This window comes from Balaenoptera acutorostrata, chromosome 6 (genome assembly GCF_949987535.1).
Source record: "Balaenoptera acutorostrata chromosome 6, mBalAcu1.1, whole genome shotgun sequence".
NCBI lineage: Eukaryota > Metazoa > Chordata > Mammalia > Artiodactyla > Balaenopteridae > Balaenoptera > Balaenoptera acutorostrata.
The window spans coordinates 49663360-49681241 of NC_080069.1; the positions used below are offsets into that span (position 1 = coordinate 49663360).

A 17882-nucleotide genomic window follows, 5' to 3' on the forward strand; every position below is an offset into this window, starting at 1 on the left:
GGAATGTATGAGGTTGTTTTGTAACAGTTACTTGTTTTAACTCTATTATGAAAAATTTCAGTGTACGATGAACGCTTGAATACCTATCACCCACTATGTTTCCTCCCATATTATTTTTAACCCCCTCCTTTCAACTTCTTTCAACTTGATAACTTTGAAGCAGATCTTGACCCAGTTCTTTTTAAATATTTAGCAAATAGGCACCTCTCTAGAATCTTTAGAACATTCCTTGGAATGGGAGGGCCTGAGCTTCTCAGAGGTCTTAGATAGGCTCTTCATTTGAATTGCAACTGTGTTTTCCGTTGGGGAATTTTGAGGGTCTTGGGAAGGATTTTCTGGTTTTGTAACTGTCTACACACAAAAAAAATCTTTCTTTGTGTTACAGAAAGCTGATTTTTAAACTGTATCTGTTGTTGTTTTCCCATCAGTCATTTTAATGCCTCATCTTGCTGCTCAAGCACTAGATTAGACGTAAGCAGGTAGTTTTCCTTTTCTCTGCTCTTCCCTTATCACTTTTTAAAAAAATTTAAGATTTTCTTAATCACTTATCTGATTCTTTGTATTAACTGTCTTTTCCATTTCACTTGAAAAATAAGTTCACTGATGTTAAGTGCACTAAACTGTTTGTCAATGATTATTCTTTAATACGCTGGTGCACTTCTCCCACCATTTGAAGTTTTTGCTTACCAAGAGTCACATGTATTTGTTTCCAATGCAGTTACTGTAGTTTTACAATATAGTTATATGCAAAAACAGGTGAAATACCACTATAAAAAGATTATTTGATCACGCTGAATGCTTTGGAAAAACTCAAAGTGCAGTTGTTTTTAGCTGTGGGATAACAACAGTAAAAGTTTGGGCAGCACTGTATAAATAAAAAGGGTTATTTTTTTCTGCACTCAGATTTTTGTGTTTTAAATAAGCCAAAAGTAGAGATGTAGTCAATGGCTTATATGAGTAGGATGAGCCTGAACTCTTTTCCATGGATTCATATCAAAGATAAGGCTTCATATCCAAAGACTGATGAATGAAGATACATTTCTGTTTTAATTTAACCTAAAAAGCTTAAATTATATATGTAACTTTTTTTTTCTTTTTCTTTTTTAACATCTTTATTGGAGTATAATTGCTTTACAATGGTGTGTTAGTTTCTGCTTTATAACAAAGTGAATCAATTATACATATACATATATCCCCATATCTTTTCCCTCTTGCGGCTCCCTCCCTCCCACCCTCCCTGTCCCACCCTTCTAGGTGGTCACAAAGCACCTAGCTAATCTCCCTGTGCTATGCGGCTGCTTCCCACTAGCTATCTATTTAACATTTGGTAATGTATATATGTCCATGCCACTCTCTCACTTTGTCACAGCTTACCCTTCCCCCTCCCCATATCCTCAAGTCCATTCTCTAGTAGGTCTGTGTCTTTATTTCCATCTTGCCCCTAGGTTCTTCATGACCATTTTTTTTTCCTTAGATTCCATATATATGTGTTAGCATACGGTATTTGTTTTTCTCTTTCTGACTTCACTCTGTAGGACAGACTCTAGGTCCATCCACCTCACTACAAATAACTCAATTTCGTTTCTTTTTATGGCTGAGTAATATTCCATTGTATATATGTGCCACATCTTCTTTATCCATTCATCTGTCGATGGACACTTAGGTTGCTTCCATGTCCTGGCTATTGTAAATAGAGCTGCAGTGAACATTTTGGTACATGACTCTTTTTTTTTTTAAACATCTTTATTGAAGTATAATTGCCTTACAATGGTGTGTTAGCTTCTGCTTTATAACAAAGTGTATCAGTTATACATATACAATATGTTCCCATTTCTCTTCCCTCTTGCATCTCCCTCCCTCCCACCCTCCCCATCCCACCCCTCTAGGTGGTCACAAAGCACCGAGCTGATCTCCCTGTGCTATGCGGCTGTTTCCCACTAGCTATCTATTTTACATTTGGTAGTGTATATATGTCCATGACACTCTCTCACCCTGTCACATCTCACCCCTCCCCCTCCCCATATCCTCAAGTCCATTCTCTAGTAGGTCTGTGTCTTTATTCCCGTCTTGCCACTAGGTTCTTCATGGCCTTTTTTTTTTTTTTTTCCCCCTTAGATTCCGTATATATGTGTTAGCATACTGTATTTGTTTTTCTCTTTCTGACTTACTTCACTCTGTATGACAGACTCTAACTCCATCCACCTAATTACAAATACCTCCATTTCATTTCTTTTTATGGCTGAGTAATATTCCATTGTATATATGTGCCACATCTTCTTTATCCATTCATCTGTCGATGGACATTTACATTGCTTCCATGTCCTGGCTATTGTAAATAGAGCTGCAATGAACATTTTGGTACATGACTCTTTTTGAATTATGGTTTTCTCAGGGTATATGCCCAGTAGTGGGATTGCTGGGTCGTATGGTAGTTCTATTTGTAGTTTTTTAAGGAACCTCCATACTGTTCTCCATAGTGGCTGTATCAATTTACATTCCCACCAACAGTGCAAGAGTGTTCCCTTTCCTCCACACCCTCTCCAGCATTTATTGTTTCTAGATTTTTTGATGATGGCCATTCTGACCGGTGTGAGATGATATCTCATTGTAGTTTTGATTTGCATTTCTCTAATGATTAATGATGTTGAGCATTCTTTCATGTGTCTGTTGGCAATCTGTATATCTTCTTTGGAGAAATATCTATTTAGGTCTTCTGCCCATTTTTGGATTGGGTTGTTCGTTTTTTTGTTATTGAGCTTCATGAGCTGCTTGTAAATCTTGGAGATTAATCCTTTGTCAGTTGCTTCATTTGCAAATATTTTCTCCCATTCTGATGGTTGTCTTTTGGTCTTGTTTATGGTTTCCTTTGCTGTGCAAAAGCTTTTAAGTTTCATTAGGTCCCATTTGTTTATTTGTGTTCTTATTTCCATTTCTCTGGGAGCTGGGTCAAAAAGAATCTTGCTGTGATGTATGTCATAGAGTGTTCTGCCTATGTTTTCCTCTAAGAGTTTGATAGTGTCTGGCCTTACACTTAGGTCTTTAATCCATTTTGAGTTTATTTTTGTGCATGGTGTCAGGGAGTGTTCTAATTTCATACTTTTACATGTATCTGTCCAATTTTCCCAGCACCACTTATTGAAGAGGCTGTCTTTTCTCCACTGTATATGCTTGCCTCCTTTATCAAAGATAAGTTGACCATATGTGTGTGGGTTTATCTCTGGGCTTTCTATCCTGTTCCATTGATCTATATTTCTGTTTTTGTGCCAGTACCAACCTGTCTTGATTACTGTAGCTTTGTAGTATATAGTCTGAAGTCAGGGAGCCTGATTCCTCCAGCTCCATTTTTCGTTCTCAAGATTGCTTTGGCTATTCGGGGTCTTTTGTGTTTCCATACAAATTGTGAAATTTTTTGTTCTAGTTCTGTGAAAAATGCCAGTGGTAGTTTGATAGGGATTGCATTGAATCTGTAGATTGCTTTGGGTAGTAGAGTCATTTTCACAATGTTGATTCTTCCAATCCAAGAACATGGTATATCTCTCCATCTATTTGTATCATCTTAATTTCTTTCATCAGTGTCTTGTAGCTTTCTGCATACAGGTCTTTTGTCTCCTTAGGTAGGCTTATTCCTAGATATTTTATTCTTTTTATTGCAATGGTAAATGGGAATGTTTTCTTAATTTCACTTTCAGATTTTTCATCGTTAGTATATAGGAATGCAAGAGATTTCTGTGCATTAATTTTGTATCCTGCTACTTTACCAAATTCATTGATTAGCTCTAGTAATTTTCTGACAGCATCTTTAGGATTCTCTATGTATAGTATCATGTCACCTGCAAACAGTGACAGTTTTACTTCTTCTTTTCCGATTTGGGTTCCTTTTATTTCTTTTTCTTCTCTGATTGCCGTGGCTAAAACTTCCAAAACTATGTTGAATAATAGTGGTGAGAGTGGGCAACCTTGTATTGTTCCTGATCTTGGTGGAAATGGTTTCAGTTTTTCACCATTGAGAATGATGTTTGCTGTGGGTTTGTCCTATATGGCCTTTATTATGGTGAGGTAAGTTCCCTCTATGCCTACTTTCTGGAGGGTTTTTATCATAAATCGGTGTTGAATTTTGTCGAAAGCTTTCTCTGCCTCTATTGAGATGATCATATGGTTTTTCTCCTTCAATTTGTTAATATGGTGTATCACATTGATTGATTTGCATATATTGAAGAATCCTTGCATTCCTGGGGTAAACCCCACCTGATCATGGTGTATGATCCTTTTAATGTGCTGTTAGATTCTGTTTGCTAGTATTTTGTTGAGGATTTTTGCATCTACGTTCATCAGTGATATTGGCCTGTAGTTTTCTTTCTTTGTGGCATCTTTCTCTAGTTTTGGTATCAGAGTGATGGTGGCCTCGTAGAATAAGTTTGGGAGTGTTCTTCCCCCTACTATATATTGGAAGAGTTTGGGAAGGATGGGTGTTAGCTCTTCTCTAAATGTTTGATAGAATTCGCCTGTGAAGCTATCTGGTCCTGTGCTTTTGTTTGTTGGAAGATTTTTAATTACAGTTTCAATTTCAGTGCTTGTGATTGGTCTATTCATATTTTCTATTTCTTCCTGGTTCTGTCTCGGGAGGTTGTGCATTTCTAGGAATTTGTCCATTTCTTCCAGGTTGTCCATTTTATTGGCATAGAGTTGCTTGTAGTAATCTCTCATGATCCTTTGTATTTCTGCAGTGTAAGTTGTTACTTCTCCTTTTTCATTTCTAAGTGTACTGATTTGAGTCTTCTCACTTTTTTTCTTGATGAGTCTGCCTAATGGTTTATCAATTTTGTTTATCTTCTCAAAAAACCAGCTTTTATTTTTATTGATCTTTGGTATCGTTTCCTTCATTTCTTTTTCATTTATTTCTGATCTGATCTTTATGATTTCTTTCCTTCTGCTAACTTTGGGGTATTTTTGTTCTTCTTCCTCTAATTGCTTTAGGTGTAAGGTTAGGTTGTTTATTTGAGATGTTTCTTGTTTCTTAAGGTAGGATTGTATTGCTGTAAACTTCCCTCTTAAAACTGCTTTTGCTGCATCCCATAGGTTTTGGGTCGTCGTGTTTTCATTGTCATTTGTTTCTAGGTATTTTTTTTTTTTTTTAATTTTATAGCTACTTTATTTATTTATTTATTTATTTTTGGCTGTGTTGGGTCTTCGGTTCGTGCGAGGGCTTTCTCTGGTTACGGCAAGTGGGGGCCACTCTTCATCGCGGTGCGGGGACCGCTCTTCATCGCGGTGCGCGGGCCTCTCACTATCGCGGCCCCTCCCGTTGCGGGGCACAGGCTCCAGACGCGCAGGCTCAGTAGTTGTGGCTCACGGGCCCAGCTGCTCCGTGGCATGTGGGATCCTCCCAGACCAGGGCTCGAACCCGTGTCCCCTGCATTAGCAGGCAGATTCTCAACCACTGCGCCACCAGGGAAGCCCTGTTTCTAGGTATTTTTTGATTTCCTCTTTGATTTCTTCAGTGATCTCTTGGTTATTAAGTAGTGTATTGTTTAGCCTCCATGTGTTTGTATTTTTTACAGATTTTTTCCTGTAATTGATATCTAGTCTCATAGCGTTGTGGTCGGAAAAGATACTTGATACGATTTCAGTTTTCTTAAATTTACCAGGGCTTGATTTGTGACCCAAGATATGATCTATCCTGGAGAATGTTCCATGAGCACTTGAGAAGAATGTGTATTCTGTTGTTTTTGGATGGAATGTCCTATAAATATCAATTAAGTCCATCTTGTTTAATGTATCATTTAAAGCTTTTGTTTCCTTATTTATTTTCATTTTGGATGATCTGTCCATTGGTGAAAGTGGGGTGTTAAAGTCCCCTCCTATGATTGTGTTACTGTCGATTTCCCCTTTTATGGCTGTTAGTATTTGCCTTATGCATTGAGGTGCTCCTATGTTGGGTGCATAAATATTTACAATTGTTATATCTTCTTGGATCAATCCCTTGATCATTATGTAGTGTCCTTCTTTGTCTCTTGTAGTAGTCTTTGTTTTAAAGTCTATTTTGTCTGATGTGAGAATTGCTACTCCAACTTTCTTTTGATTTCCATTTGCATGGAATATCTTTTTCTATCCCCTCACTTTCAGTCTGTATGTGTCCCTAGGTCTGAAGTGGGTCTCTTGTAGACAACATATATACTGGTCTTGTTTTTGTATCCATTCAGCCCGTCTATGTCTTTTCGTTGGAGCATTTAATCCATTTACATTTAAGGTAATTATCGATATGTATGTTCCTATTACCATTTTCTTAATTTTTTTGGGTTTGTTATTGTAGGTCTTTTCCTTCTCTTGTGTTGCCTGCTTAGAGAAGTTCCTTTAGCATTTTTTGTAAATCTGGTTTGGTGGTGCTGAATTCTCTTAGCTTTTGCTTGTCTGTAAAAGTTTTAATTTCTCCATCAAATCTGAATGAGATCCTTGCTGGGTAGAGTAATCTTGGTTGTAGGTTTTTCCCTGTCATCACTTTAAATATGTCCTGCCACTCCCTTCTGGCTTGCAGAGTTTCTGCTGAAAGATCAGCTTGTTAACCTTATGGGGATTCCCTTGTGTGTTATTTGTTGTTTTTCCCTTACTGCTTTTAATATTTTTCTTTGTATTTAATTTTTGATAGTTTGATTAATATGTGTCTTGGCATGTTTCTCCTTGGATTTATCCTGTATGGGACGCTCTGTGCTTCCTGGACTTGATTAACTATTTCCTTTCCCATATTAGGGAAGTTTTCAACTATAATCTCTTCCAATATTTTCTCAGTCCCTTTCTTTTTCTCTTCTTCTACTGGGACCCCTGTAAGTCGCATGTTGGTGCGTTTAATATTGTCCCAGAGGTCTCTGAGACTGTCCTCAATTCTTTTCATTCTTTTTTCTTTATTCTGCTCTGCGGTAGTTATTTCCACTATTTTATCTTCCAGGTCATGTATCCATTCTTCTGCCTCAGTTATTCTGCTATTGATCCCTTCTAGAGAATTTTTAATTTCATTTATTGTGTTGTTCATCATTGTTTGTTTGCTCTTTAGTTCTTCTAGGTCCTTGTTAAACGTTTCTTGTATTTTCTCTATTCTATTTCCAAGATTTTGGATCATCTTTACTATCATTATTCTGAATTCTTTTTCAGGTAGACTGCCTATTTCCTCTTCATTTGTTTGGTATGGTGGGTTTTTACCTTGTTCCTTCATCTGCTGTGTGTTTTTCTGTCTTTTCATTTTGCTTAAGTTACTGTGTTTGGGGTCTCCTTTTCGCAGGCTGCAGGTTCATAGTTCCCGTTGTTTTTGGTGTCTGTCCCCAGTGTCTAAGGTTGGTTCAGTGGGTTGTGTAGGCCTCCTGGTGGAGGGGACTAGCGCCTGTGTCCTGGTGGATGAGGCTGGATCTTGTCTTTCTGGTGGGCAGGTCCACGTCTGGTGGTGTCTTTTGGGGTGTCTGTGACCTTATGATTTTAGGCAACCTCTCTGCTAATGGATGGGGTTGTGTTCCTGTCTTGCTAGTTGTTTGGCATAGGGTGTCCAGCACTGTAGCTTGCTGGTCATTGAGTGAAGCTGTGTCTTGGCGTGGAGATGGAGATCTCTGGGAGATTTTCGCCATTTGATATTACGTGAGGCTGGGAGGTCTCTTGTGGACAAGTGTCCTGAACTTGGGTCTCCCACCTCAGAGGCATAGCCCTGACGCCTGGCTGGAGCACCAAGAGCCTTTCATCCACACCGCTCAGAATAAAAGGGAGAAAAAATTGAAAGAAAGAAGATAAAATAAATTAAAATAAAATAAAGTTATTAAAATAAAAAATAAAAAATAATTATTAAGAAAAAATTTTTAAAAAGTTAAAAAAAACAGACAGAACCCTAGGACAAATGGTAAAAGCAAAGCTATACAGACAAAATCACACACAGAAGCATACACATACACAGTCACAAAAAGAGAAAAAGGGAAAAAAATATGTATATCTTTGCTCCCAAAGTCCACTTCCTCAATTTGGGATGATTCGTTGTCTATTCAAGTATTCCACAGATGCAGGGTACATCAAGTTGATTGTGGAGATTTAATCCTCTGCTCCTGAGGCTGCTGGGAGAAATTTCCCTTTCCCTTCTTTGTTTTGCACAGCTCCCAGGGTTCAGCTTTGGATTTGGACCTGCCTCTGCGTGTAGGTCGCCTGCGGGCGTCTATTCTTTGCTCACACAGGACGGGGTTAAAGAAGCAGCTGCTTCGGGGGCTCTGGCTCACTCAGGCTGAGGGGAGGGAGCGGTACGGATTCCGGGCGAGCCTGTGGCGGCAGAGGCCTTTGTGACATTGCACCAGCCTGAGGCGTGCAGTGTGTTCTCCTGGGGAAGTTGTCCCTGGCTCACGGGACCCTGGCACTGGCAGGCTGCACAGGCTCCCAGGAGGGGAGGTGTGGAGAGTGACCTGTGCTTGCACACAGGCTTCTTGGTGGCGGCAGCAGCAATCTTAGCATCCCATGCCTGTCTCTGGGGTCCCCGCTGATAACCGCAGCTCGCGCCCATCTCTGGAGCTCCTTTAAGGGGCGCTCTTAATCCCCTCTACTTGTGCACCAGGAAACAAAGAGGCCAGAAAAAGTCTCTTGCCTCTTTGGCAGCTCCAGATGTTTTCCCGGACTCCATCCCGGCTAGCTGTGGTGCACTAGCCCCCTTCAGGCTGTGTTCGTGCAGCCAACCCCAGTCCTCTCCCTGGGATCCGACCTCTGAAGCCCAAGCCTCAGCTCCCAGCCCCCGCCCGCCCCGGCGGCTGAGCAGACAAGCCTCTCGGGCTGGTGAGTGCTGGTCGGCACCGATCCTCTGTGCGGGAATCTCTCCGCTTTGCCCTCCGCACCCCTGTGGCTGCGCTCTCCTCCATCACCTGCAGTCTCCGCCCGCGAAGGGGCTTCTAGTGTGTGGAAACCTTTCCTCCTTCACAGCTCCCTCCCACTGGTGCAGGTCCCGTCCCTATTCTTCTGTCTCTGTTTTTTCTTTTGCCCTACCCAGGTACGTGGGGGAGTTTCTTGCCTTTTGGGAAGTCTGAGGTCTTCTGCCAGCGTGCAGTAGGTGTTCTGTAGGAGGTGTTCCACATGTAGATGTATTTCTGATGTATTTGTGGGGAGGAAGGTGATCTCCACGTCTTACTCTTCCGCCATCTTGAAGCTCCTCCTATATGTGACTTTTAAGTGTTTCCCTGTGTTAATAAATTTTTTTTTTTCAGTTAAGTGATACCATCTGTCTGAGTTAGACAAAAGGGACTTCACTGTATTAGGTTGTTCTTATTTTTATTTTTTGATTACAAAAAGTGTCAAGTGTATAGAAAAGTAGAGAGAACAGTATAATGAAACCCTCAAATAACTGTTGCCTAGGCCTAACACTGATTACAATTTTCCATATTTGTTTTATCTATTTTCTTGAAGTACTGTAAGTTGATTCTAAGTATTTATGTTTGAATTTTCAGTAAATAAGGACATTTTCTCACATAGCCATGTATCTTGTGTGTGTTATTTAACAGCTTATTTATTTGAATGGTAAATGCATGCACATAGTATAAAGTTTTTAAAAGTATATAGTGAAAATAAGTCTCACTGTTTTTTCTGTTCCCCATTCTGAATCCCTTCCTGTAGGCAACCACAGTAAACCAGTTTCTTCTGTATCCTCCCAGAGAAATTGTATACATTTACAAATGGATAAGTGTATGTATAGTTTTTCTTGTCACACAAACGGTAGCATACTGTGCAAACTGTTCCGTACCTTTTTTTTGTTTAATTTTTTCCATTTAATAGTATGACTTTTCTTGGATTTTGTTCTACCTAGTGCATATAAGGCTTCATACACACAAACACACACACACACACACACACACACACACACACACCCACCCCTGTATACTATTCCGTTGTTGAATATAGCAAAAGTCTATCTATGGACATTTAAGTGTTTACTCTCTTCTGTTACTGCATATGATATGAGTATCTCTGTATGTAAGTAATCTTGTTCTTCTGGACATGTAAGTGTTTACTGTCTTCTGTTACTGTGTATGATATGAGTATCTCTGTATGTAAGTAGTCTTGTTCTTCTGTGATTATATAAAGTCCTATAAGTTAATTGTTGGATCAGATGTTTGGGCATTTGAAATTTTAATAGGTAGTGCCTAATTGACTTTCAGAGTTTAAACCAATTTATACCCCTCCCCCAAAATGTGGAATACATGTTTTCATATACTTTAGCTAATATAATGTTATCTAACATTTGATCTTTGTTCATCGGATAGGTAAAAAAGGATATCTCACTGGAATTTATATTCTCGAGTGAAATTGACTGTCTTTCCATATATTACAAAGCTATTTGAATTTCCTTTATCTGTGAGCTTTGTTGTTTTTGTTTACCTTGTGTGTGTATGTAGGTAGAGGGCTTTGGTCTTTTTTTTTTAATTAATTTATTTTATTATTATTTGTTTTGGGCACACTGGGTCTTTGTTGGGGTGCGCGGGCTTTCTCTAGTTGGGGCGAGCAGGAGCTACTCTTCATTGCGGTGCACAGGCTTCTCTTTGCTGTGGCTTCTCTTGTTGCAGAGCATGGGCTCTAGGCGCGCAGGCTTCAGTAGTTGCAGCATGCAGGCTTAGTAGTTGCGGCATGCGGGCTCAGTAGTTGTGGCTCGCGGACTCTAGAGTGCAGGCTCAGTAGTGTGGCTCACGGACTCTAGAGCACAGGCTCAGTAGTTGTGGCACATGGGCTTAGTTACTCCATGGCGTGTGAGATCTTCCTGGACCAGGGATTGAACCCGTGTCCCCTGCATTGGCAGGCAGATTCTTAACCACTGCGCCACCAGGGAAGTCCCCTCTGGTCTTTTTAATCCGTTGTTTGTGATGTGGGTTGCAATTTTTTTTCTTTTTGCTTGTTGCTTTTTTTTTTTTTTTACTTTGTTTATGGCTTTTATTGTTTTTTTGCACATGCATAAATATTTCATGTTTATGTAGTCTGATTTTATCAATCTTTTATGGTTTCTGTGTTTTATATTTACAAAAGTCCTTCTCTATTCTGAAATTATAAAAAGTATTTTTCATACTTTCTCTTAGTACTTTATGGTTTTTTTAAATGTTTAAATCTTTTATTCATTTGGAATTTATTTTGGTTACCAGTTGTATTTGCTCATGTCTTTTTTTTTTTTAACTTAGAATTTTAATTATGTACATAAATAGCAACATGAGAACGAGGAGTTCTAAGGCTTATACATTATCTCTAGGTGAAAGAACTTCAGATTAGTCCACTTGGAGTATGGCATCACCCAAGATAACAAAGAGGCCTAGTATAGTTTCTCCTGAAGAAGAATGCCAATTTACTACATTCAATACTAACTTCTCTGCCATTTTTCTGTAGAAATACTGGTTTACCATATGGAGTTTCCAATGTTTACCTATAACTGATTAAAATGGGCAGAGCATGGAGTATTCTACTTATTTCCGGGTGAATTCTTCACATTTTCCGACTTTTGAATATTCTCCTTCCACAAATCTTCAACGACTATGTATCCTCGTAAACCCCAGTCATATAATTTCTCCCCACTGACCTGGACAAATACGATGGCTTGTTGTGGATAATAAAGAGAGGCAGCTAATCCCATGAAACCAGGTGGATACACCAGCTTCTTTATTTTTGAACCTCTAGCCAAAAGGAGTCCAACAACTCCAGCAAAACCAATAACACCAAGTCTTGGAAAAAATCCAGGAGGTGCATTTTGGAGATATTCATAGCTGTCTAACCCCCACTGAACCGAACTTTGCATCTTGGGTTTAGTTTGGGAGTACATTTCTTGTGTATGGTTCGCAATAATGTCGGAGATGGGAGATGCTTTCTTCAAGTTGGGTCCTTGGCTCTTCCACATATTTAGACTGACCCTCAGGAACAGAGTAGAGTGAAAGCTCATTAACCTTCACAGCAGCTTTGTGAGATGAGTCCTTTTTTGCTGATGCATAGACTTTGAAGGTGAGCAGGCTCAGGCTGGCCGGCCCCACAGACCTCTGAATTACCTTGAACATGTCGCTGGCAGCGGCGGCTCCAGTGGGGGTCACCCGGCCTTGACCACGCCCACTACAGAGAGGTGGCTACGGCGGCCGGCTAGGGCCCGATTCCTCCGACCGCAAATGGGCCGCGGTGCGGGTGACGGCCGTACAGCCAATTCGATCTGACCAAGGCTTAGCTCGGAAGCCTCGGGGGGAAACCGTGACGTTGAGCTGCAGCACGTCGCGCCTCGAGCGGCGAGCCTCATGTCTGTCTTTTCATTGAAATTTTCCACTGTAAAATAATAATTCTGTCTTAATGATTTAATAGCATATCTTAGTTTTTCCAATAGAAAGAAGTATTTTCCTATGAGGTCTTGGGGTCAAATTTTGAATGAAAACTGACCTGATACTTTGAGATATAGATGATGGCTATGTATAATTTTTAATATTACCACTTGGAGAACTGTTTCTTTAAGTAGGAGAAAGTCTGCATAAATGTAAAGAATGAAGGTTCTAGAGTTAAACTGCCTGCATTTTTAGCAGCAGAACTCCACAGCTTACTATCTCTCTGACCTTTGGCAAGTTAGTTAACCTCTCTGGGCCTCAATTTCCTTGTTTGTAGAATAGGAGTAATATCAGTATCTACTCATAGGATTGTGATGATGATTAAATGAGAAAAGATTGTAAAGTGCTTAGAATAGTACTTGTTGAAATGCATTGAAAAAATGTTGCTGTATTTGCTCTAGAATTTTTACTTTGAATCACTGAATTTTTACTTTGAATCACACAATCACTGTTCTTAAAATTCCACTTTACATTGATGAGTATTGGGGATTCCCTTCCCCAAATTGCTTTTATCAAAGCCTAAAGAAAGCAAAAGAATTCATTGTGATTTTTAATTATTATTCTTTACTGTTATTGCTTTTTAAAAACAATTTATTGCTTACAAGTGTCTAACTTTTTCATTTATTACAAACAGTTTAAGAGAAAACTATTGTATACATATTTTAAAGCATAAAAGGATTTTTTTCACAAATGAGATCAATTTGTTAAATTGCCATTACTCTGTATGCTAAATTCCTTTAGACATAGTATATGTATTATAAAGGGCTTGACTGTGTGCTTTTTGGCTGGTAAAGGGTAATAAATTGGTTATCTGTACCCCACTTATGTTCTTGTGTCCTTCTAAATTAGCTGTAATACTTAGGCAGACTATTCTATATAATAAGTTTATCAGAAATAACAGGATACGTTTTTCAGAAAACCTTCACAGAAAGTACTACTAATCATTGACAGTATTGCGACTTAACGCTTAGATAGGACTCCACATTCAAATTAGTAGGATATTTGCACATTCTACTTGTGCACCTTTAAATAAAGCACTTGTAAAGTGGTCTCATACAATTTTTAAAACTGGAAAAGGCTTGAAAGCAGTAATACAAGGGATAGAACAAAGAGGAGAACCTCTGTGATTCCCTTTAGTCACTTTTATATAGATTAGAGCCCCCATTTAGAGAATTGACTTATTTACAAAAACTTGGAGTTGTGGGGGGCAATTTATAGGATGAACTCTTAGAGAATCATGGATCAGAGAAACTGGAGTATGGTAACTGATTTTTGGAATTCTGTTATTTGGGGAAAGGAAATGGAAACAAGGGTTCAGTTTTGCTATCTTGAGGAATAAGCTTGCTGAGGAAAACACTAGAGATGTGAATTTATTTGCTGTTTGGAAAGGCCCTTTGAGAAAGATTGTTTTGCTCCATTCCATATTGTTTGAGGGTTACATTTGAGCACTAGGTGATTTCATTTTTCTGAACTTGTTCTAAGACTTTGTGGTACCCCAACTTAAAAAATATTAAAAGTGTAATTTAGATACAACAAGATTCATGTTTTGGTTTTTTTTTTTTTTTTTTTACTATATAGCTATGTGGGTTTGGACAAATTTATCTACCATCACAGCCACAATATAGACCCGTTCCATCATCCCCAGAATTTCCCCCATGGCTCTTTGTAGTCCACTCCTTCTCCTGTCTCCAGCCCTTGACAACCTGATTTATGTCCTCACACTTTTTCTTCTTCCAGAATGTCATATAGATAAATACAGTATATAGGCTTCTTTCACTTAGCATAATGCATTTGAGATTCACTTATGTTGCTGTGTATATAAGTAGTTCCTTCCTTTTCCTTGCTGAGTAGTTGGTATTCCATTGCGTGGGTGAACCACAGTTTGTTTATCCATTCTCCAGTTCAGGTAATATAGTAGGCAGAAAAATGACTCTCTCATCTCCAGAACTTAAGAATGTGTTACTTTATATATTGAGAAAAGGGATTTTGCAGATTTGGTTAAGGTTAAGGACTTTGAGATGGCGAGATTATCCCAGATTATCCAGGTTATCCCAGTCTCATCACACTGAGTTATTAAAAGCGGAAGAGGAAGACAGAAGAAGAGTAGGTCAGAGAGATGTGACATGAGAAGACCTTGACTGGAAGCTGGGTAAGCAGCAAGGCAACAGGGATTTTGGCCCTACCATCTCAGGGAACAAATTTATGCCAACAACCCAAATGAGCAGGAAATGAATTCTCCCCTAGAGTCTCCAGAAAAGAGTGCAGCCTGTGGACACTTTGATTTTAGTCCAGTGAGACCCCTCCCAGACTTCTGACCTACAGAACTGTGATACACATTTATGTTGTTGTTTTAAACTATTGACCATATATGTGTTAGATCTGTTTCTGTACTCTCTTCTGTTTTATTAATCCAGATGTTTATCCTTTCTCTAATACCATTACTGTCTTGGTTACTGTAGCTTTTTACTCTTGAAATGTGATAGTGTGCATCCTTAAACTTGGTTATTCTTTTTCAAAATTGTTTTGGCTACTCTAGTTTCTTGGCCTGTCTCTTATTTTTAATAGTAGAAAGCTCGTAAGATGATAAGCTGGCATCATTCAGCCTCTAGTTTTACTCCCAGGATAGTGGAGAGAACCAAGGGTTATATCTATTGTTAGGCCAGTTTGCCTGATTCTTTGTTAGCTGACTTTTTCCAAAATGGGAGGAATCCTTCTGGTTTGGTTCTCTCTTTATCCTTCTGTTGAGGTCTCTTCCCAGTATTTTTCTTTTGGACAAGAAATTGATTTTTTTTTTTTTCTGTTTAGCAATATATTTTAAACCTTAGTAATTCACATGTGTGGTTGTTCTTGATCAAGTCCTACAGATCTCCCCAGTGTATTACTTTGATTTTAAAAAACAAATTCATTGGAGTTATAAGAAAGCATCAAGCGTAGAACCGTATTTGGAGTAAAAGAAAACGTTGGACTGATGTTGGTTTGAGAACTTAAATCCCAAGGATAGATACAGGGCTCTTTTATACTTCAAGGCCAAGATTGTAAATTAAGGTGCTTTAAGGAGCATTGCAGATGGGAGAAGAGAATTGGGGAAATAAAAACTGGCTTTTTTTTTTTTCTTAATGGAAAAGACTACAAAAAGCATTGCAAGATTCTTAACCCAAGCCAGATTTTTAGTGTGTTCCTTCCCTCCCACCTTTTTTCTCTTCACCTCTTCTCTCTCCAGTTGTTATAAAATTCTTATATGGTTTTAAAGCGTTTGATAGATATATTTAAATGTCATTTAAATATAAATTGGAATTCCTTTAGTTTTCCTAACTCTGACACTTAGTATGTTTTATTATGTTGGGGGAGACATAATTTTCTTACACTTTAAGACATTTCCTTTTTTGTTTCCATCTTGCCTTTTATGCTCTTTAGTGAAAATCTTTAAATTGCATTACAGAACTCTGAATGCGTATGATAATTTTAGTTGCAAATCTATGTCTTGGAAAAATTAAAATTCCAAACTATTTTCTGAAAAATTTTTTCAGCTTCCGATGATACTGATGCAAAAGCATCTAGCTTTTCACTTTTCAGCCACAAGGCGGTGTACTACCTCTACTGTCTGAAGTTTTTTTTGGTGACTTTCTTCAACAGCCTGATCAAATCCAACTTAAGAGAAAACAGAACATTATAAACATTCACTTTGGGCAGTAAAAAAATTTGTTTATGACGGCAAATAGTCTTTATAGAGGGGTCCAGTTTTATTTGAAGGCGATTCAAGGAGCTTTCACAGAGAAAATCAAATAATGCATAAAATAATGCATTTCACTACATTATTATTAATTTAAAAAATTTATTTGGAAATAATTTCAGAATTATTAAAATGTTGCAGGAATAAGAATAGTACAAGAAACATACATATATCCTTTACCTGGATTTACCTATTATTAACATTTAGTCCCATTTGCACACCTTCTCTTTATATACTTGTATATTTTCTTCTGAAACATTTGAGGCTAAGTTACATACATCATGACACTTTACCTCTAAATACTACATTGTACTTTTCCTAAAATAGTGATATTCTTTTTCGTATAACCACAATACATTGTTAACTTCAGTAAATTCAGCTTTAGTAAATTTAACATTGATACTTTTATCCAATCTGCCATCAGTATTTTAGTTTGACTTGATTCAGTAATATCCTTTATAATGTTTTCCCCCTCCAGTTGAGCAGTCTCAAGTCAGTTATAACATTTAATTGTCATGACTCTTTAGCCTCCTTTAACCTGGAATATTTCCACAGCCTTTCTTTGTCTTTTATAACATTGACTTTAACTCCCCTCCCTCTTTTTAATAGAACATTACTCATTTCCACTTGCAGTTTGTCTGATGATTCCTCATGATATAGGTTATACATTCTCAGCTATAATATTGCGTGAGTGATGTTGTGTCTTTATTAGGTATTGCAAATGCCCATGGTCCTTTTAATGTTGATGTTACATTATGTTTTTGTTCAAGTCATTTTTTTAAAATGTTAGGTGTATGTGTTTAGAAGAGAAATAAGTGCCATTCAGGTATAAGAGCAAATAAACATTTTCTCTAAAGGAATATACTTAGAAATAGATTAATGTTCCCAGTAGGTAAAATCTAACTTGACGTAAGGCTTGAGGTGGCATATTTTAACTTTATTCTTTGCAAAGCTTTTTTTTTTTCTTTTTTTTTTTGGCTGCGTTGGGTCTTCGTTGCTGTGCGCGGGCTTTCTTTAGTGGCGGCGAGCGGGGGCTACTCTTCGTTGCGGTGGCTTCTCTTGCCATGGGCTCTAGGTGCACAGGCTTCAGTAGTTGTGGCTCGTGGACTCTAGAGCGCAGGCTCAGTAGTTGTGGCGCGCTGGCTTAGTTGCTCCGTGGCATGTGGGATCTTCCTGGACCAGGGATCGAACCCTTGTCCCCTGCATTGGTAGGCAGATTCTTAACCACTGTGCCACCAGGGAAGTCCCCTTTGCAAAGCTTTTAATGTGATATATTGGCATTTAATCTGCCCCTAGATTGCCAGGGGGTGGTGTTGATATCCTCCTTGGGATCTGCTAGTCATTCTGGTGAAAGAATAAAATCTGAGTAGGTGACATTAGACAGAAAGAAGGATAAAAAATGGAGCTATCTCAATTATAAATCTCTAAGATGTCATAATACCAAGTTAAATATTTTCAAAGTTTCTATTTGAGTTTGTACTTGTATTAGTAAAGTTTTAATACAGAACAAGCTTATAAGTGCCAAATGTGTTGGCTGGAAAGAAAATTGTAAACTTCTCAAAGAAATGATCACAAGTCTTTATCCTTTAGTTATTTGAGGGATTTGTTATTAAGTGGATATAAAAAGTTTTGTGAATATGAAAATTTCCTAGATATTTCTAGTATGTTAGTCTTAGGGTGTGTGTAAAAATTCTCAGAAGGTAATAGATGTGTATTTTATTTTATTTTTTTTTTATTTTTATTTTTTTTAATTTTATAGCTACTTTATTTATTTATTTATTTATTTTTGGCTGTGTTGGGTCTTCGGTTCGTGCTAG

General features: G+C 38.2%; 2 protein-coding genes across 3 annotated transcripts in view; one reads left to right on the forward strand and one right to left on the reverse strand.

Annotated features, from left to right (window-relative positions):
• CAAP1 (caspase activity and apoptosis inhibitor 1) overlaps positions 1–17882 on the forward strand; it is a 52566-nt gene that overhangs the window by 16262 nt on the left and 18422 nt on the right. The window lies entirely within an intron of this gene.
• On the reverse strand, positions 11147–12188 carry LOC103014912 (MICOS complex subunit MIC26-like). Its single transcript, XM_057548840.1, is given in 2 exon segments — positions 11147–11804; positions 11806–12188. Coding segments are annotated over 2 exon segments (585 nt in total). The 5' UTR covers positions 12027–12188; the 3' UTR covers positions 11147–11440.